The sequence below is a fragment of the Pelmatolapia mariae genome, linkage group LG1, assembly GCF_036321145.2.
Source record: "Pelmatolapia mariae isolate MD_Pm_ZW linkage group LG1, Pm_UMD_F_2, whole genome shotgun sequence".
Classification (NCBI taxonomy): Eukaryota; Metazoa; Chordata; class Actinopteri; order Cichliformes; family Cichlidae; genus Pelmatolapia; species Pelmatolapia mariae.
Window position 1 is genome coordinate 908,850 of NC_086227.1, and position 20,913 is coordinate 929,762.

Below are 20,913 nucleotides of genomic sequence, written 5' to 3' on the forward strand. Positions count from 1 at the left end.
TTTATGGCTCCCAAGCATTTTACTCTGATCTAACATCATATATTCATCAAAGAGAGGAGCAGCAGAAACAGCTTTACTTCATCTATTTCAGTCTTAAATCATATGAAACATTGAGAGCAACTTATTCTGATTGCAAATATCTGATTACATGACAGTTTTTCATTTTCAGCAGTGGCACTAGCATGAGACCGCAGCGATCGTGCCCCTGATCCTCAAAGGGATTTGAAATTGGATCTTTGTAGCTTAAATCTTAAACGCTCTTGTATTAACCTCATTCATGGACGGTTATGAGCATCTTCTGAGTATTATTACGACGCCAGATTCAATATTCTGAACCTTTTGTTTTCAAATTGGGATAATAATGGATTGGATTGCATTTATATAGCACTTTTCGAGACCCTCAAAGCGCTTTACATTCACACACTGGTGGAGGCAAACTACAGTTGTAGCCACAGCTGTCCTGGGGCAGACTGACAGAAGCAAGGCTGCCATATCACGCCATCGGCCCCTCTGGCCAACACCAGTAGGCGGTAGGTGAAGTGTCTTGCCCAAGGACACAACGACCGAGACTGTCCAAGCCGGGGCTCGAAGTGCGCTTACGTCTGCTAGTACCTCAGGTAAAACTCCACAGTGGACAATGATGGATTAAGTCAACGTTTAGACTTCTTATCAGCTTTTCAAAACCCACAATCTGGAAACTGTGATAAGTAAAATTCAGGAAGGCTACTTAGCATTTTGTTGTTGTTGTTTGTCTTGGCTCAGCCAGCCAGATATACAAATCTCAGAATAATGAACTACATCATTAGAACTAAAAAGCAAATGAAAACACATGTAAAGCCCTCGGATGTCAGGTGGACATGCGAACATTAAGCAGGGGGACTGGGATGCTCTCTGAGCTTTCAAGCTCTGCTCAGACAAACTGGGCAGCAGAGTTTTCCCAATGTGCTTCCACTTATGGTACGCCTTATAACCAGCATTATGGTACTTGTAGTTCCTCTGCCTGCGACAGTAAAGTAGGCCAAAATCCACTGCTGAGGGGGAAGCTTATCCCTGTTACACACTGTGACAGCAATCTGCTGCAGGTTGGAGCAGGAGGCTCAATTTGGCCTGCAGAGACTTGATGGAGCTGCAGAGGGGCATGAAGAGGGAACAGGAAAAGAAAACGAAAGGAAAAATGACCACAAGCATAACGAAGGGTTTTTTGGCAGTTTACATAAGAGTATTTGGATTTTAGATTGAGTACTTTGCACCTATAAACAGAGAAACTATGACAAAAATCCTCTAGCACAATCGAGTCACAACCCATTGAAGACTCATTCAATCGATTGACGAGTTCACATTATCGTTCATAGACGTGTGTGCGCCTTCATGCCAGAAGGTCCAGTGACTGAATCACGTCAAAATGATCGTCACGTTTGCTCATACTCTAAATTCACAGGCTCAACCATTCACCAAGAACAGGTCTGAGACAAAAGCAGCGGTGCCCAAATTATATGCACGAATCTGCTTTTAGTTCTTCGTGCCACATGGCTCAGTAAGAAACACGCCCACTCCGAGTGCGCTGACGTCTGGCTGCTCCGCGAGGACGTTTGTCAGCCAACCTGTTTTGTGCTATCAACAATGACGCAAGGGCGTGGGCCTTATTCAGTTCTTCGGCGCAAGCTGTTATAGTACACTGCAACGCAGAGCCAATGTCTGCGTCGCTGCTGTGGAAGAAAACGAGGCAGGCTGATCGGCAGCCGGCCAAGACGGCATACAAAACACAAAGTGTGGAAACACAGCAAGACTGAAAGAGTGAGAAGGGAGGAGCTTGGCTCAGCTCTTTTATCACAGGCCCATAATTCACTGCCTTGTAAACACAGAGGAAAAGCTGTCTACCAGCACTGACTGCTCTACGCAGCCACGATCAGAGCTCAGGCGTCCAGCCCAGCACAGTCTTCCAGCAGATGCCGAGACCGAGTTTCAGCTAAGTTGGTGATTCTGCACCACGGGGCAGTGACAACACAAATCCCTTAGCAGTAGGACGACTGCTGCTGGGCATGACCTTTAAAACAAAAGGCTATCTGTCAGACACCTTCAGTGAGGCGCAGGCTTCTCAGGGCCAACGCAGCATTTTCACACTTGAAACATTTGTGCAGAAACAGTCGAGGCCAACAACTCCGCCCAACAGCCTGCTCCAGCGCCTCCCTCAGCCATTACTCACTGATGTGTGTTCAATCGAGATAGCTGGGGTCTGGACTTTAAAAGAAAATAACAGCAAGCACACAGACAGACGTGATATGGGAAATACACTGGCAGGAGGAAATGGTTCCTGTTGTAAAATGATCTAGTTAGAGGAAGAAGAAAAGACGAGAAGCATTCTGTCAGCAGCTCGGAGGCTCTACTCACCTTCTCCAGTTGTTGTCCGGAGGTGGCGACAGGTACACCGCTCCATACGGAGAGCTCTCCATGTAGGCTTTGGTCAAGGAAACAAGTGACACATCAACACCATAACACAACAGTCAGAATGAAACCTCATTATAAAAGATATGCAGATGTGTTCTGTCTATAAGAAGCTGAAGTGATGTACAACAGAGAAAAGGTGTGAACAACAGAACCGACCGTCCCAAAACACTCAGTGAAACAACATTTAAGAAAGACATGTTTGCCTTTATACAAACACTGTGGTGCAAAGTAGGGAGGGCATGCCATCCTGGATGTTTTAAAGCTGAGACTCCCGCTCTAATATGCTGTCTAACAACCTGACTGCTGGACAACATGAAACAATGGCAGCATTATTTGATTTACTCCTGAATGCTGATGCAGAGTTCCTGGCTTTGTCTGCGAGAGGGCAGGGTGGCGCTTCGTCTTGCCAACAGTTACTCTTTCAGCGAGTTGAGGTCTTTTGTTTTGGAAATACGGGGTAGCTGCTTAATTCAAGCAAAGCCACGCGAGACTGACGGCTGTTCCAGGAGAATCTGTATCACACGGATTATTATTGACATGGGGCAGATTTACAAACTACATACTTTGTGTCATTCATCAGTTCTCACACAAAACATCGGACAGGCCCAGATACAGAGAAGAGAGGCCATGATCCAGTCAAACTGGATTAACACCTTTCAACAACTACAATGGAGGAGTCGAGCCTGGAGCGCACAAAGAGGAAAAATGAATGAACAACCTTCTTCTATAAGAGCAGTGAGCCTGAAATGGGAAAATCATTCAAAATCAGCCCACCCTGTATGTCTCTGGCCTATTGGAGCCACCATCACATTTTAAAGATTTGCCACTGTTAAAAACAGAAGAACAATCCAATACAAGTGTCTCGGCTTCAGGTGTCCTTTGATACAGACACACTTTATTACATGTTTCTGTCATTTTTAACTAATGGTCCAGTCTCAGGGTGAGTCTGCATTCATTAAGCTGTCATTTACAGTCACGCTAGTTTCTCCTTTCCCTGCTCCAAGTCTCAGTGTGAGTGCACCTCCTCAAACACATGCATGCAATGTGAACAGTAGAGCTGACATGAAAGGTGAAGTGTATATATGTGCGTATCGATGAAGGTGAGAAAGCTGCTTAACGTAACAAACAGAATAAGACAGAGCGTGCAGCACAGGTCGTCCTTGGATCTTTCCAGCAGCATCAACACACACGACCTGACTGCGCCTAAGACAAAAGCAACTGGAATACCTTCAACCTGAGCTACGCTGCTGATGACTGAATCAAACAGATCAGGCTCATAGTTTGTCCCATTGTCACGTTAACAGCATCTCCAACTTTCATAGTCAGGATCAGACTGACATCAAATTTGTCATTTTTATTTTGAAGGTGCTGTGCTGCCCCCTGTAATCACCACGTAACAAGTAAAGAGTAAGCAGAAGGTCGAGTTTCCAGCTCAAGTTCAACCAATCATCAGTAGCCTAGCTGACAGAAAGATTACTGTTCGATCCTAATAGGGCAACGATGACATGTCTCCTCCCCCCAGCTTTTATTTTATCTGCACAGTGGTAGATTTGGCTCTCAGCAGTTCTAACCAGTGTTGTTGACTAAAGTTTCATTTCCGCTACTGCGATGTACATTCTTACTAATGAAATAATCAGATATTAAACAGGAAGGCCATGACACCATGTGACCATGAAGCACATGTGCTTAGATGGCCTCCTGTCCCACAGGGCCCACTCTGAGCAACAAACACCTCATTATTGACCTTTGCACTGTTAGACCTGTGCAGACACCAATGCACAGAACTGACACCACCGCTTTTGTTTTGATACTATGAGATCAAACATCAACACGGGTTACATGTTACATTACATTATACATATGATCTGCATGAAATTAAACTGTAAAGCTCAACTTTCATTAAAATTAGAAAACAAATAAACAAACAAACAAAGCTATCCATCCTAATCTCTCATCCTGTTCTACTGCTGGCTGATGTGAACCACAATCACAGCTCTTTAACTGTTAAGCAGAACAAAGGTCTACAAACTGGGCTCAACTTTATTGTTTTATGTCAAACAAAAGTGATCAAAAGGAAGTGTAGCTTATGCTCCTATCTGGAAATATATAGCTGCAAAACTTAACTGAAATAGAGAGTATATGTAATGTATACATTTTGAAGGCAGTGTTCATACAGCAGTTAATGAAGCTGTCGTAAGCTTTGGAAGAGGTCTGGTGTGTTTCAGTCTTTAGCAACACCTGTTTATGACATGTTTTTGCCACTCACTGGTCTCATAAAGCAATAAGAGCAGCAGCAGAAAGAGCTGCGCTGTCGCAGCTGTGTGTCGGAGACAGAGACAGACAGCCATGCCTCAGCTGGCTTTCCCTTCATGGTGCAGAACTTGTGAGCAACTACTGCAAGGTTTGGGAAAAATGGAACGTATCGGGTTGAGTGGATGCAACCCACAGTGTGGGTAACGTAACACCACACAGTGTTTCTCACAGAATTAGATTCTCTTTGTGACAGTAGGAAGGGCTACAAGCTTGTATGTGGGGGGGGAGTGAAAGGAAGGGCATGGATGCCTTCTTGAATGAGTTATTAGGTGGAGTTATATTTACTTAGTGACAATAAATATAACAATAAACTTACTGTGTCTCCAGTTAGTGGACAGAGTCTTAGTACAACTTCTTGGACTGCTTTTGGCAGTGCTAGCCCTGAGTGAGCTCACTGGGCCCACAGGAACCAGTCCACCTGCAGGTTGTGGTTAGAGGGCCCAGCTCGCTCCAGAGCAGCAGGAAGATAACTGTGGAGCTTCTAGAAAAAGCCACTAAATGATGTCAAGCACCACCACAACAGCAACTTGGTCAGCCAATAGAGAAGCACAGGGTGTGAAGGACTGCAGCTAGCTGGTTAGCAGTGACTAAAAGGTTCAAAGAAGAATGAGGGCATCTACTAGCAAATCGATTACGGACAGCATTGTTAGCTCAGATACAAAGAAATCACCAAATATGCTTGAGCTGCTGTTGATACAAATGGGTCCAAGTCAAAATGATGCCTGGGAAACAGTGGACACATCTACGTGTCCATCCATACATCACCAGTCTGTCACAGGGCCAAGTTAAAACTTAACAAACTAAGTAAATGGACTGGTCCTTATATCGCACTTTTCTACACTTGGCTCATTTACCTTTTCACACCCATCTGTACGAGCACGTTTTTCTAGGTTTGTTTTCTACGCAGGTGCTTTTCTATCCAGCATTCACACTCCAGTGGAGACATCACAGAGCACCTCTGGGTTGGTATCTTGCCCAAGGATATTTGGCATGCAGCCGCCCCACAAGTTACACTTGTTTCATCATAGTGTAACGGATGCATCCCAAAACAACTTTGGTATTGATTCAAACCAGAGTATTGATTTCATCTTGGCAATCTTACTAAAGTCAGTTAGTATAGATATATAAACTTTTATATATCTCTTTTATATATAAAGAGCTTCTCTTCAACATCTGTGCAGAGGCAGGGAAAGAAGAAACAAGTAGGGCGTGCTGCTAGAAGTGTGAACAAACGTTTAATTTAAATATAAAAAACTGGGTGTGAATGAATCCACATCAAGAAACTGATGTTTCAGTCATCGGTTAGAAGCAGCTACTGTTTCTGTGCGATTGCATCTTGGATAATCATAACAGCACACGACAGGCTCAGTCTAAAAAGTCTCTCCTGCACTGCAAATTCATTTTTAGGACAGTCTGTCCAAGTTACAGCTCTCATCTCTTATAATGGTTGCTCATTATTCATGAGTTAAATTATTATACGTGAACTGCCTACGCAGCTGTTATGCATCCTGACAAACACCGCGCATGTAATTGCTGACTGCTAAAAACAATCACAGTAATTAACTGTGCATCGTAAAATCTTACAAATCCTGAATTATTTCACTGCCGACCGTGAAATCTGCAAGGACGTATAAAACTAAAGGATTTCTCTTCTCTTGCTCATTTCAGCTGTGATGAGACTCCATGATGAAGGGCGCAGCTACGAGTCAAACAATCACCTGCTCCTGCATCTTCACCAAAAAAGTCTCATTTACTGCGACACATGCATGCAAAACACACATATGTACCCACACCTTCAGTGTGCTCTCAGACTATGCTGAGAATCTCCTGCTGTCAGTGTCTATTAGGAAAAAGCAAGCACATTGTCTCTGCGTCACACTTTAAATTAGCATAATGACTAATTCTGCTCCTGAGGCTACAAAACATCTGCCTACACCAGTAAGTGTCGTCACATTAAAGCACACTATGAACACAAACCATTAAAAAGCAAAACAAAAACCACCTGGAAGCCACAGCACCCACTTTCTCATTGTCGATTAACCTTTCATGATGATGACAACATCCGTATTGCACAGAAACTATCGTTCGTTCAGGCTTTAAAGGATATCTGCCGGCCGTGCTTGTCGAGGGGTCGGCGATGGGGAGAGTTGATACGGTTGCGGTCCCTGTGGACCCTCTCGACCAGCCCGTGGTGGCGAGTCCCTCTCACCGAGTCCAAACCTGAAGGGAAGCCACCCTGTAAAGGACACAGCAAAGGAACTGTTCACATCACACACATCAAAAAGCCGTTTCCTGAAATGTAGTTAGAGCTGCTGACACTTGGTGAAAGGTGCTGCACAACTGAAATGAGCCATTTAGTAATCATGTTAATTAAGGTTGTACACCTAAACAGAACAGACTTAATGTGATCACTAACACCTTTTACACCTCACTGTGCTCCATATTTTCACTCTTGTACACTATTAGAGCAGTTATGCCACAGTCACTGGCCCCCAGTAGTAGCTCCTCCCCTTTCCCCTCCGGTTAAGATGACTTTCTTCTGATTGGAAGCCCCTCGCAAACCAGCGGTTTAAACAGCAGGTCGATGGGGCTTGTGGGCCTTAGATGACCAACGTAGAGATATCCCTTCTCTATGACATCTCATGCTGCTGTGCATAGAAAAACAACTACCTGACAGGAAGCATATGGAGCAGTCTGCAGCCTGATTATCTGAAACTTTAGCCATGTGTGTCATTTAAAAGCCAACATTGAAAAATGTGACAGATACACACAACAGGTCCCCTTTAAAAGTCTACAAACACTGTCAGAGACCAATAAGTACCCATGCATTTTCATCACATAAAGTGCCACAGTGAAATACATGTAATGTCACATCTTTAACAGTTTAGAGCTGTTTATTCCCTGGCTGAAACCCACACATGTTACTCAACTATGTTAACATAAAGATCGAACCATCTGTTTTCATACAAGTCATCTTTAAAGTGTCTGGTAGTTATGTCTACATATGCAGCTCTGACCACAGGTATGTGGTCATAGAATGACTAAACATCTTACAGGCATTAACACTGAGCGGCAGGTAACATAGAGCACCTAGAGAAGCACAGCCACCGTCCTCAGTGATTTGTGAGAGCAATGGGTCAGATATAGAGCATAAAGGGAAAACTGCTTGTTTCCCATCCAGGCTTTTAAACAAGCTGAAACAATGCAACAAGATACAACAATATCAGTGATGATGATGATGATGATGCCCCCCTCGTCACTCCTTCGTCGCTGCTAATAATAAAAAGGAAAAACCCAAAAGCTGCAGGTGTTCCCAGTGTTTGACTAAACTCCTACACTTCTTCCCAGCTCAGACTGGGCACTCCACCCTTCTCTGGCTGAGAACCAGGGCCTCAGACTCGGAGGTTCTCATCCCAGCTGCTTCACACTTGGCTGCAAACCGCCTCAGTGCAAATTAGCAGTCATTGCTCGATGAAGTCAACAAGACCACATTATTTACCCAAAGCAGAGATGAGATCCTGAAACAGCTGAACTCAACACCTTCCATCCCATGCCTGCACTAGAAAGAGCACCTAGAGAGTCTATAAAATGACATCAGAGTCAGTGATGAAGGTCCTGGCAAATTCAAACCTGCCGAGAACAAGTCTGACTTGTAGCTAGCAATGTGAACCAAGCTCCCACTGTACAGGGACATGATAGGTATACCAGATACCCCAACTTCCCAAAACATCCCGAAATGCAACTGGATCCCTTCTCCAAGTTTACTAGTTGTGTTTTGTGTGTACATATGGAGATTAGTTGGGAAAACTCCCACAAATGCTTGAATATCCTTGAGAGCTGAACGAAAACCAAATCGTTCTTCCAGAATCCAAGCTTCGACTAACGGATAGACTCCCCTCTCCAGCACCCTGACATAGACCTTACTGCACCCAGGATCTCCTTGGAATATTGTTGAGATTCTGACTGAGGGTGGGATTTAAAGACCTCACTGCCCGAGGCCTCAGCCAGATGCTCCCAACGGACCTTCGCTATATGTTTGGCTGTACTAAGCCTGTGTGACATCCTCTCCACACTACCGATAGTAGTGTTGCATTATTGCATTGGTTAGGTTTTGTATGCTTGCAGTATTCAGGTCTTATAAAAGGAATTTTGGAGTTTAAGAGGTCGCACTTTAGTGGAGAAATAAATCAGTTCAGTATACAGATTATCACCCCAGTGAGCTGAGATCAAGCAGAGGACGTTTCCACCTCTCATTAAGGCTTAACACGTGATCGTAGTATTGTGGTGTTTGGGGAAAGTTGGGATTAAATGGGTTAATTCTGTCTGATTAAGAAAGCCTTGGCAAGTATTACATTAAGCACTCTGCACTCATTTAATTGAATTAGGGCTAACAAATGACTACAATCGAGTGAGCGCTAGAAGCCATTTAGTTTGTGGCATTTTGTTCCCAGTAGAGACAAATGCACTCGATCAGTGAGGGAGGCTTTATCGTCAGTGAGGGGAAAGCTCCACCTCAAAAGGCCATTCTTTCAGCTAACAGGGACATCTTTACCTGGACTTTGTGTATCTTAGGACAGATACTCCTCAGAGAACTGATACACGTCCCAGTGTGACAGAAAAGCTCTGTTAGAACTGCAGCATTGATGTTTTATCCTGGTTTTTCTTCCAGTCTGCAGAAACTCGAGTGAATTATTTAATGCTCTTGAGAGCAGCTTGTTTGCACTTCTAAAGATCCAGCACACAGTTTTGCTGCTTTTGCAGTTGAGCCGCACATCAAAAGTGGGCATCAAACACAGCTGGCCTTGAACAACCCCTCAATGAAAAGGAGATCTTACACATGATGGACTGCAATTTCAAGGAAAGCACACATCATTTTCTTTTCTTTTAATAAGAAATCTTCTTTAACTTCAAACCGACTAAAACCTCCCGTGTTTCTGCACAAGTATGTCCTGAGGCCATGTTCAAACTGACATTAGCCCTGTGAGGCCTCCTCAATAGGTTTGAACAACAATGCTGCACTGATGCGGCTGCAGCGCTAATGCAGAGCTCCACCAAGACCAAACATACATATATAAAGAAAGACAGAAAGAAATAAGGCTCGTCTAGTGAAAGAGTTGAATTTGGCTCAACTTCACTGCAGCATAACTTCACTGCAGCATAACTTCACTGCAGCATAACTGCACAAGATTGGCCCAAGTGCACAATGAGTATTTCTGTTAAATCTCTGGGCTTTTTTTCCACACAGATTTGATACCGACCTTATCAAGTCCATGATATTTCATTCTGCTTAAAGTCTTAGAGAGGTGTTATTACATTTTGAATGCAGTCTGTGTGGGTGCTGTATATTTTGATGGTGACGAGTTCCCACCTGAAATTCAGTGCTGGTGTTGCCGATTTGATTGACGTTGGGCAGAGAGCCTCCGTAGTACTGCGCCCTTGACTGAGACAAGCGAAGCTGCTGGATCTTCTGAAACTGGACCTGCGACAAAAACAAAGTCACGTGTTGATCGTCTGGGCACGTAGCCTTCACAAGTCCAGAGAACAAGTTCTGAATGAGAAATGAATTTGAGCAACCCGACCTTATACTGTACTTCAAATTCTGCAATATCCTGCAGACGTCTAAAATGTCACTTGGGGCCCACTCCTGTTATACTGTCACTGCTCCTCAAATTGCATTTTTTTTCTTTGCATGTCACATCAAATGGATTTATAGTTTTCGATCACTTTGAAGCAATATCGTAGTGCAAGCAGCCACTCCAGATGCTTTAGCACAGCTGTGCTCTTATTATTCAATCTGATTTTACCATCTGCATTTTGGAAGTGAACAGAGAGACAGGCGTAATGTATAAATGCATTAAAAACTGTCTGTCTGATTAAAAAGCAGCCATATCCACTGGACACTGGGGACACATTCTAGGAAATGGGCAGCTTGGCTTCCACATTAGCAGCCTACTGCAAAGATGCCACAATGATTACCTCGCAGAAAACAGAAGGCAGCTTGTTCTGCCAAGGTAAACAGGGCCAGCCCTTAGCTGTGATTGGGGATAGGCAAATCAGAGGGGCAACTTCCCTTAGAGCGCCGAAAGGACAAAATTTAAATTTCAAAGACTGGCCTTGTTTGATTGTATCGTGTTGTATAAGAGTTTACAAAGAGACTGTGAAGTTGGCAAGAAATTCGGGGCGAGCTAGGACCACTGGACTAAAAACCTTATCTTTTGGCACAAAATGTATCAGTTTCTGTGCAGTGTGGGCGAAAGACTGTTCTGATTCAGCACACGCAGCACAGCAGACAGTGGTACGATGTTTAGAGGTGCTGGTGGTCAGTAACCAATGGGTCTGTGATATACACGACTGAAAAGTTGGTAAAGACGTGCTTCCTCAAGCCAACTCAGAAATATTTACTGCCAACAACTGGTATTTAATGTCAGAGGGTTTCTAGCCTCAAATTTCAGTAACATTGATTATTAATGTAGGACACATGAAAAAAATATTCCCTCTCTTAGAGTGTCTGTGTCAGCCTTTATGTAACATCTTCATATATTTATGGATGTGAAGGATGCAGACTTAAGACTTGGTGTACTCGCTACAATGCAGAGTTCTGCAGAGCTTCTCGAGGGTTGATAGTAAGACTTTATGGTCGGTGTGAATGCTGAAGCAGCCATTTCTAATTTCAGCTGTTTGCTTCAAGTGTGCCCTGTGGCCTGGCCACCTTCAGCCTGACTGACTGGGCTTTTCTGTCTCAGAGGTCACTTACAGTTCACATCTTATGGCAAACTTAACTCAGTGTCGCCTCAAAACCACATCCTCTTTGACTGGCCATTCAGGACTCTCGCTCGCACAGAAAGAGCCCGTTGTCAGTGGATGGAATGAGAATAATGTGAAAAGGCCTTTATATCATCCAAGGAGACAGTTTTTATGATTTGGAATGCATAAGGTCTACAGTCACAGGAAAATGAACTTTCCAGGTTTATGTTTGGTCTGATATCATCCTAGTCACAAATCTAGACAATCTAGCAAATAATACACAAACACTGTACATTTAATGTCTTCAGTAACTAAGAAAACTTCCCATCTCAATTCTGACGTAACTGCACCTGCAATGCATGCAGGTCTAAGGTAGCAAAGCACCTCCAAACCCTAATGCTTCACAGCTGGGATGAGGCTTTAGTGTTGGTGTGGAGAGCTGTTTAACCACTAAACAACAAGTGTGTCTTTTCTCAGACAGAGCAGCTACAACAGGAGCCATTACCAGCTCCTAATGTTAAGGTTTGGCATCCGTCCAGAAATAACAGAAACGTTTTCATCTGTTTTTTAATCTTTTTTTTTTTTTGTAGCATCGCATGAGAATCGATCTGTCTTTGTTTGAGTTACAACTCAGAATTACGTTCTGATCATCTTTTCAGTCATCAAGCACAGTTCCTAGAGTACATGAGGTGGTTATGTCAGGGACGTGCAACAACATCTGCCAACAGCAGCCTTACTGACTTCTGTTGGCCTAAAGACAAATGTTGTGACATTGAAATAGTGTAATATCAGAACATCATTGTTATAGCAACACCATGACTTCCCTAGTGTGCATAACAAGGCAAGCCCTGGAATGTCTGAGAGCAAGAGCTGCTTGCCAGACTCTGACAACAACTTAAAAGAGCACTACTTAGCAACCTCCAACAAAGCACAGCACTTTGGAAAATAAAGGCCAAAATAACAACCATGTTTCACCACTTGCAGCAAAAACAAAACAAAAAACCCCCACCAGACTACGAAGGAGGAAAAGATGCTACCAGCAGGGAATGTGCAACCCAAATGTAAACAAATGATTCAACCGAGCATGGCTGGAGCATCGGTTGTCATATGGAGCTATGGTTGCAGTCCATATGACAGGAAGCGCCAACGACAGATGGAAATTACCGACGTAGTTGCATAGTGGAGCTGTAAGCAACAGGTTAAAACACTCAAACGTTCAGCGTGCCAGGCAGAAAATTGTTTCACTTTCAATGTTACTATGTGGCAAATATTGTGCAGGCTGCTGAAGAGTTACAAGGTTACTTTAGTTATTGTTATACTAACGTGTTACACAGTTATTTGACACTTTTACTTTAAATTTCCTGAGAAAACACGACCCAGACTGCTTATATTTTGACTTGTGCCATGTCACTGGATGTTTTGGATACTTTGCTTTGTCACTACTATTGCACTACAAACCTGCTGCGGCTCGCAACTTGTTAAACTAGAGTCACACGTTGAATTAGGTACTGTCATCAGTGACAGTTCACTGGAAAAGGCGGCACACTGAAAAAACACTGTAATGCAAGTAACAACATAATGGTTACAGCCATGTAATTACTGAACTAAGTACAGTAATGTGTTACCGAGTTACTGAAAAATGTAATGCGACTACAGCAATGCGTTACTCTAATTGTTACATTGTAACCCAACACTGGTCATCACATGTTTACAAGTATACAAATGTGACAAATGAAGAAAGTGAAGCGAAGCACTGACTGACTCAAGACTGAGACTATGTAGCTAATGGCCGACATCACGAGCCTCTTTAGTTCGCTCTAGTCGGACTTCTCTTTTCAAATTCGTATTACATGAGACAGTAAGCATCAGGTTGAACCTGTGAAAGCATTTTCAAGAAATACACTGACAACGTGTAAACTCTGCATTTCTGAACAGGAAACTCCTTCAGTGTTTATGAAGCCGGAGCATGTCCAGAAGGGGGCCTGGAAGGCCGGCTGCCAACGCCATCAGCATATGGTAGTGTTACTCTTACAACGCCAGCACCAACGGGCGAGCGCACAGTCTGGGGGAAAAAAGCACTCGTGTACTTTTACTTCACTGGTACTTTAAGTACTTCTATGTCTCTACTTCTACTCCACTATAATATAGATTAATATATTGTACTTATATTGTAACGCTTAGTTATGTCTTATTTTGCATGTTTAAAAATATAACTCTAATGACTGATGCTATATAAATAAAGATAAAAGTCATTAAGTAAGGAGTCAAACTCATCTGATACACAAATGCATAAATACTTATGAGACAAAATCATTATGTATATGATTCTGCATAATGAGTGCTTTTACTTTAGGTACTTTATTCTGATGCTCAAGCTTTTATACGGTTGTGTTAGATATGTTTTTTTAATAAAAAATTATATTAAAATTAACAATATATAAGAAAATAAAGTAGGTTTATGACTTTAGTAAAAAGTAAGTCTAAAAAGAAAAACGTTTCATATAACGGCATCACGGGGTTACACAGAAGCTGGAAAACTGTTCCCATGTTTTCTGTGCCTAATGTGTACACTTTATTTATTTGTGCTAAAAAAACAAAAAGCAAAAACTTCCTGTGCCCCCCCCACCCCGTGCCCCCCCGTGCCACCCCATTCAAGAAAAATCCTGTACACGCCCATGACAAACAGGACGGGTTTAAGCGGTTGGTGCAAATATTCCTGTCTCACCGCCGACTGCAGTTTAAAAAGGCTGTACGTCAGTCGCTGCACCCCAAGTCGCAAGTTGCTTACTATTTGGCTCTTGAGTAGAATTACATAAGCCGAGTATCGACGGGTGTGATTTACGGCTGCTCAAGAGAAACGAGAAGTACTGGTTGAATACCAGAAATCTCCGCCGGCAGATGAAGCCTGACAGCTCCCGTGTGAATGAGGTACATGACCACATCCGTGTAGAAGACAAGAGAGCAATAAATGTCAACAAGCTGAAAGTGAAGCGCATTTACCCTTGAGACATTGAGGTCCGTCATCAGCTGTTCAAAGGCCCGCGTCTCCTCTGCTTGCTTCTGGTTGTGCAGCGCTATCTTTTCGCTGAACTTCCTGGGGTTCGAGCCACCTGTGCCCGGGGAGCTGGACATGGTGCGGGCCGCAGTTCAACAACTTCAGCTACTTGTTTTGGGGGGGAGGAGTGGAAGACTGTGCTGGTGGGGTCTTATTTTGCAAAGTCTCTCAGCAAGCGTTGTAGCAAACCCATGAGAATTTTAAAAGCACACCTCGCGTTATCGCTTAAACCAAAGTCACTCCAGAGGCAGCTCGGCTGGCTGCACTGTCTCAATGCTTTTACAAGGCAACAGGCAAGCTAACGCGGCTAGGCTAACACTCAAAGCTCCCTTTAATAAAAGTTGTTTAAGTGTGACTAAAAAGCGGACTAAATAAAGACTTTGCAAAGTATATATTTACTCTGACTTTCTAGGCAAACTGCGAGGCGATAGCAGCTTAAAGTTAAGCTGTAACTTCACGCTGACACTCTTCCAGCGAACCACTTGTTTGAATCTAACGTTAACATGGCGTTAGCTGTCACTGCTAACATAGCGTTGGAAGTGAACGGAGAGCAACAGCGACAGCTAGTCGGCTAAGCTACTGTCAGTGCCATTTTAATTCCGACAAATGCACTTTATCTGCTTGTCGACATCTACCCGCTGTCGGTATCTTTTAAAGGAAACTTCCACCTAAATATTTACAGCTGCGGTCAGAGAAAGTTGATAGCCTCGTTAGCTAAATCTCTCCACTACCGCTAGTAAAGCTGACCCGCAGTTGGCCAAAGGTTTACTCGCCGAATTGTATTTCAACAAGTTTCCGCTCGTTTTGCATAGACTTAGCTGTAGTTCCACTTTGTTTCCAACCAAACCGGGGAAAAGCAGCTGCTGAATATTGACAAGTGACGTAAGGATCACAATCCACAGTTTGACACTTTAGCTGATATGACAGCGCTTCGGAGTCGACTCTAGTGTTAATCCATGGACAGCATAGAGACCGCAGACAAACTCCAGCCGAGCGACTCCGTGAAGATAAACAAACAGCGCCGACAGGAAAGAAAAAAACGGTGGTTTCCCCGTCGCCGATAAACCAGAAGTCTCCTCGGAAAAAATGTTTTTAGCTTATTCGTCCTCGGTTGAGGGAGCGAGAAACAGCAACTCAGATCGGCTGGCTTGTTATCCTCATACTACTGCGGGAAAAACATTACCTCGTCAAAGGCGGTGTGTACCTGTGGTATCCACAGGGGGGCGACAAAGTCACCACGCCCTTACCTTACCTTACGCAGCCGCAAGAAAAAGTAAAAACAAAACATGGAACATCACTGGCTATAGCTATAGATCAAGAAAACTACTTCCGTGCTTACAAGATTTTCTTAAATGCGCTATTTAGATATGCAAATATTGCATTTATCAAATTAATTTTCATGTTTCTATGAAATAGAATAATAAAACGCTGTGTTTCTTGGAATAAACTATGTACAAATCATGCTCTGAAATACACATGAAAAACACCCTTAAAATGTGCATCGTGCATGAATGCACCATAAACATGATGAGTGCACTGTGCTCTACAATTCACCTACTAGAAGTCCACATTTTGCACATATTATGATGGAAAGTAAAAGAAATCAGGCTCTGGACTGTTCTGTTGGAACAAATCAGAATCTTAATGATATGTGAACAATCAGTCAAACAGGAAACAAAGTTTGGTGTGTGTCTCAGGTTTATCCAGGGCACCCAGTTTTCAAACACACAGAAACATCTGTGCAGGAAAACTCCACTGCTGTCGGAGCCTGCAGACACTGAGAATACTCAGCATTTATTTACAGTACATCAAATTACTGAAAAATGCAGGTATAACACAGTAGTATGACACATTTACAAATCCATTTCCAAAAAAGTTGGAATATTGTGTATAACAGGTAAATAAAAACAGAATGCATGTTGTGCATATCTTGTGCACAATAGAATTACTCCGTAGACTTCTGGGCAGAGAGACCAGCTGCTGAAATGTTGGGAAAGGATACAGCGGTCCTGGTTCGTCTTTGTCATGCCTTTTCGTTTCACGATGTGTCAAATGTTTTCAGCTGATGGAAGCTTTGGAATGCAGGCGAGCAAGTTTAGCACCTGGACTTTGCTATTGCGACGCCATGCTGTTGTAATAGATGCAGTATGTGAGCTCCAAATCCTGCCTTTACCTTTCAGCACTCATGTGGAAACACTAATGTAGTGCAGAGAAGCAGAAGGTCCCTCTCCTCTTGATCCCAGAGGATGCAGCATCCTTGTATTCCAAAACAAATTTCACATTTTCTATTGGTCTGGCCACAGAACAGTTTTCCACTTTTCCTCGGTCCATGTTCAGACAGCAGTGTTTCCGGTTCACGTATGGCTCTGTCTGCGCATCGCAGGGCTTGAACCTGCATTAGAGGACAACACGGTGATGTCTGGAAGTGTCCCTGACAGAATCATATCGGTTTTTACTGAAGTGCCGCCTGAGGGCTCAGAGATCACAGACGCCCAACAATGACTTTCATCCCTGTTCCTTGCACAGAGAATTCTTCAGCTTCCTAGAATATGTCGATATTATTACATAGCACAGATGATGAGATCATCAAAGTCTTTGCAAAGTGAGGAAGAGCGATCTGCAGTGGTGAACCTCTGCCTCTCTAAGATGCTCCTTTTATACTCAGTCTGTTACTTTTCCAGGGCTTTGAGGCATGTCGCTGCTGCCGTAGTCAGAATGGACTGATCGTTTTCTGAAAGTGTTACATTTTCTGTTTGAGGTTTTCTTTTTAATTGTCAATCAAATCTAGCTTTCAGAGATTTGAAAATCACCATTTTATTAACATTTTACATCCAAACTTTATGGGAAGCGGGTTGTAATTTCACTACACATTCCTTCTGGTTGTGTGTGTAGTGGAGGTGGGTTTACAGGTGGTTGTAACATAAAATGGAAATGCTCATTTGGGAAAACACCTTCTCTTCCTGCACGAAAACTGTAAGATTAGGAAAAAGGCAGTGCATTGGTAGAGCTTTATTCTGAAACAAGCACATGTCATCAAATGAAGAACAAATAATGAAGAGAGCACAAGGTGGCCACCTCCGATCAAAGTGAGTCTGCGTGAGAAGCAAAATCGATTTCACCAAGTCTGCACAGATTTTCAGCCTGGCTGAAACAATCGCTTCGAGGACCACTCAAACGCCACGGCGTGACAGCGCAGAGTGACATCTAGTGGGCCACAAGGTGCTGTAACACTGCACGCACACTGGAGCTCGTTGGGTGATGGTGCAGCCATCAGCTCCAGCAGACTGAAAACATAAAATATAAATAATGGCGACCAGGTATTTTCAACGCTAGAAAAATTCTCAGTATTTAACATCTGCTCAGCTTACAAGTCCAAATCCCATCTTGTGTTTTACAATTCATCAGGCATCATGTTGTGCTTACCCATTTTATAACGTAACAATAAATCGTTCTACAAGATAAAAAGAAAAAGAGGAAAAGAATGATTTCCAGTAAGTTATCTGAGAAAGCCAGCAAAGCGGCACGTCTGCCCAGTTTCGTGTGATTCCACGTTTCGCTTGCTTCTCTTGCGGGAGCCAGAAGCACAAATGCACGGCGGGTCAGTTCTGAGAAGCAGCAGGGCTGCAGTCACGGCCAGCTCAGTCCACTCAAAACCACTGACCCGTCTGTAGACAGGAAAGGCCTCAGAGCCAGATCAGCACCAGTGCAGCCTGGACTTCAGAGGTAACGTCACACTCCTGCAGCTCAATGTTAGAATTGGACATTTTGGTGACTGATGTCAGATGTCACAGTAAAGCCAGGAGAAGATGATCAGAGAGAGAGAGACGGCTTTCACGATAAAACACACGATCAAAGATAAGGAGCGACAAAGTGCCGTGTACTACAACCCTGCTGAAAAGTACGCATGCACATCCATGATGTTCATCGGGCTTTTCTCAGTCAGGTGAGCGGATGAACTAACAGCTGAAAAAGACGTAAAACTCTCTTTACATAAAAAAAATACACTTTTTCTTTTTAGAATAAATCTAAGCCCATGCACAACATATTCAGAATATTTAGAGCAAAAACAGAAATTACAAATCTTAAACCTCTGACCGAGCCTCGATGAGAGATGAGGCACTAGGAAAAAACTTGGCTAACGGAGGTTTTCCATTAAGAATAAAGGACATTACATATCCATGTAATAAAACATAATGCATAAACTTGTATAGGCACAGTGGAGACGTGCTGGAGGAAATGTGTAGGTAAGACAGCATGGTTCCGGTCAGGGCTTTAAAGCAACCCTCGGAGGGGGGGTTGTGGTTTCAGTGTCTCTAGCCCTTTTTTCTCCTCTTTTTTCTTCTATTTCCCATAAAATTTCTTGTTGAGCAGGAAAATGAGCAGGTTGACGTTAATGGTGGCCCGGTCGAAGAGCTTCATCACCGCCACGCCTTCATACTGCAGCTGGAGCAGATCCTGTGAAACAAAAACCCAAAGAGCTCAACCAAAACACGTCGCTGGTCAAGCTACTGCGAGAAGAGCCAACGAAGCTGAGAAAGGCAACGCTACCTGATATTCTAACTGTAACGTCTCCAAGTGGACGCCCATGAACTTGGCCTTCACGTCAAACACTCCGACCGTCTCCGATGGGGAAATCTCAAAAATGGCATTCTTGAACCTGCGATGAGAAAAGAGCAGAAGACGGCTGTTTACAGCAGAGGAACGGCAGACGTGAAGACTTCTAACCTTGGGGTGTTCATTAAGCTAACTGTATAAGTGACCAGCTGCACAACTCACTGGTTGGGCTGCAGGTCCTCTATGGAGATCAGCACGCCCTTTTCGTGCAGGCGGGCGGCTGTGTATTTCTGAGAAACCTGTTTGCTCTTCTTAGCCTTGTTGTCGCCTGGTTTCTTTGACAACCTGAGAAGAAAGACACACAAGTGTACAATAAAAGCAGCTCTGAGCCCAGACTTCAAGGCTCACTCTTGTATTCTAGGCTGTGACATGCAGACTTTAAAAACACTGAAGCCAATGCTGCACAGTCACCATGCAGCAGACGACGCATCGCAAGGCGCCTACGTGCATTTAAATGGAGGAAAAGAACAAAGATTTATGCTATATGTAACAACAGCGATTTCATCACATTCACAGAGTTCAAACGGCCAAAAGACGAACAAAAAGACAGCGTCTTGATTTAAATTTGACCGAGCAGCCCACGCCACTGCCTGTGTTTCTGTTATGGGCGGATAGATTTTAACCATGAGCCTCAAACATCAGCTTGTGTTAACGAACGCTCACACTGAGCTGAGGATGAGAACAAGCCTGAAGGTTGCACATCAGGTCAAGAGCATGTTCAGTTTCTGTTTCTTTGTCCCCCCCCAGGTCTGCCGAGGGAAGACATGTGGCACAATCAAGAGGTCTTTCTGCCACACCAACAGTGAGAGAAGATGCCGGGCAGGCCAAGAACTCATCTTTGATCCCCCAGGAAAAGATTATGAAGCTCATCCTGCCTTGAACCTTCAGAGGCAACGATGGTCCGTTAAAAAAAAATCTGGCAGCTATAAAACACTCTGTGATTAGAGATTAAAAACCAAAAACAAGGAGTCCAAGGACCAGTGTGAGATACTTTTGGTTTTGACACAAATCAGACGTGAGCTGTGAGCTCGTCTGCGGAGGGAAAGGGTACAGGATGTGACATTTTCAGGTCACGTCTGAAGCTCATTTACACTGGACGTTTGAGTGCAGCTGACAGGATGTTTCAGACGTGGTACTGAGGTTTGCACTGACAAACGCACAACTTTACCAACACGTATGTGACAAACTTGAGCTGCGCCGTATCCCCAGCAGCAGTGCAGCTCATGACAGCAGTAACAACCAGCAGACAGTGGAGGTCACTCACTTGCCCTTGCTGGCCAGGTTGTCCATGCAGGTCTTGATGTACTGATTGTAGGAGTCGATCTGCACGTTGTAAAAGTTGCTCTTTGAATTCAGGGCGGCGTTGGTCTGCTGAAGCTTCACCAGCTCGGCTTTCCTCCGCTGCCGATACCGTCTCTGATTCCTGATGTCCTGCAGACATTGAAACGACAGCCCGTGAGGCAGCCTCTCTCTTATTTGTCCATTGAAGGGACGAGCGGTTTATTTTACCTTGGCGATGTCATTGATGAGGTCCTGATAGCGGTTCTCCGGGTGGACCTTCCCCAGCTCTGCCAGCCTCTGCAGGTTACTCTTGATCTTGTCCTTCTTGCCCTGCAGCGTCAGGCTGTCGTCCACCACCGGTTTGACCTGCTTCATCTTCTCAGGCGTGTTGGCATCTCTGATTGCTCTCCTCTGCATGGCCCGCTGGTACTCTGCCTCCTGCACATTATGTTCAGAGTCTT

General features: G+C 43.9%; 2 protein-coding genes across 3 annotated transcripts in view; both read right to left on the bottom strand.

Moving 5' to 3' along the window:
• The window catches only part of crtc3 (CREB regulated transcription coactivator 3), a 37,775-nt gene extending 22,036 nt beyond the window's left edge, over positions 1-15,739 (bottom strand). For both annotated transcript variants that reach the window (XM_063469580.1, XM_063469571.1), the window contains exons 1-4: positions 14,503-15,739; positions 10,127-10,237; positions 6,864-6,994; positions 2,389-2,448 (exon numbers count right to left, since the gene is read on the bottom strand). In XM_063469580.1, the coding sequence (XP_063325650.1) occupies positions 2,389-2,448; positions 6,864-6,994; positions 10,127-10,237; positions 14,503-14,634 (434 nt within the window). In that variant the 5' untranslated portion in view covers positions 14,635-15,739. The remainder of the gene's footprint in view (positions 1-2,388; positions 2,449-6,863; positions 6,995-10,126; positions 10,238-14,502) is intronic.
• Positions 15,740-17,550: 1,811 nt separating this feature from the next.
• Positions 17,551-20,913, bottom strand: part of iqgap1 (IQ motif containing GTPase activating protein 1) — a 42,420-nt gene continuing 39,057 nt past the window's right edge. The window contains exons 33-37 of the mRNA XM_063469585.1: positions 20,681-20,890; positions 20,436-20,602; positions 19,334-19,456; positions 19,106-19,214; positions 17,551-19,012 (exon numbers count right to left, since the gene is read on the bottom strand). Coding sequence (XP_063325655.1) covers positions 18,899-19,012; positions 19,106-19,214; positions 19,334-19,456; positions 20,436-20,602; positions 20,681-20,890 — 723 coding nt within the window. The 3' untranslated portion in view covers positions 17,551-18,898. The remainder of the gene's footprint in view (positions 19,013-19,105; positions 19,215-19,333; positions 19,457-20,435; positions 20,603-20,680; positions 20,891-20,913) is intronic.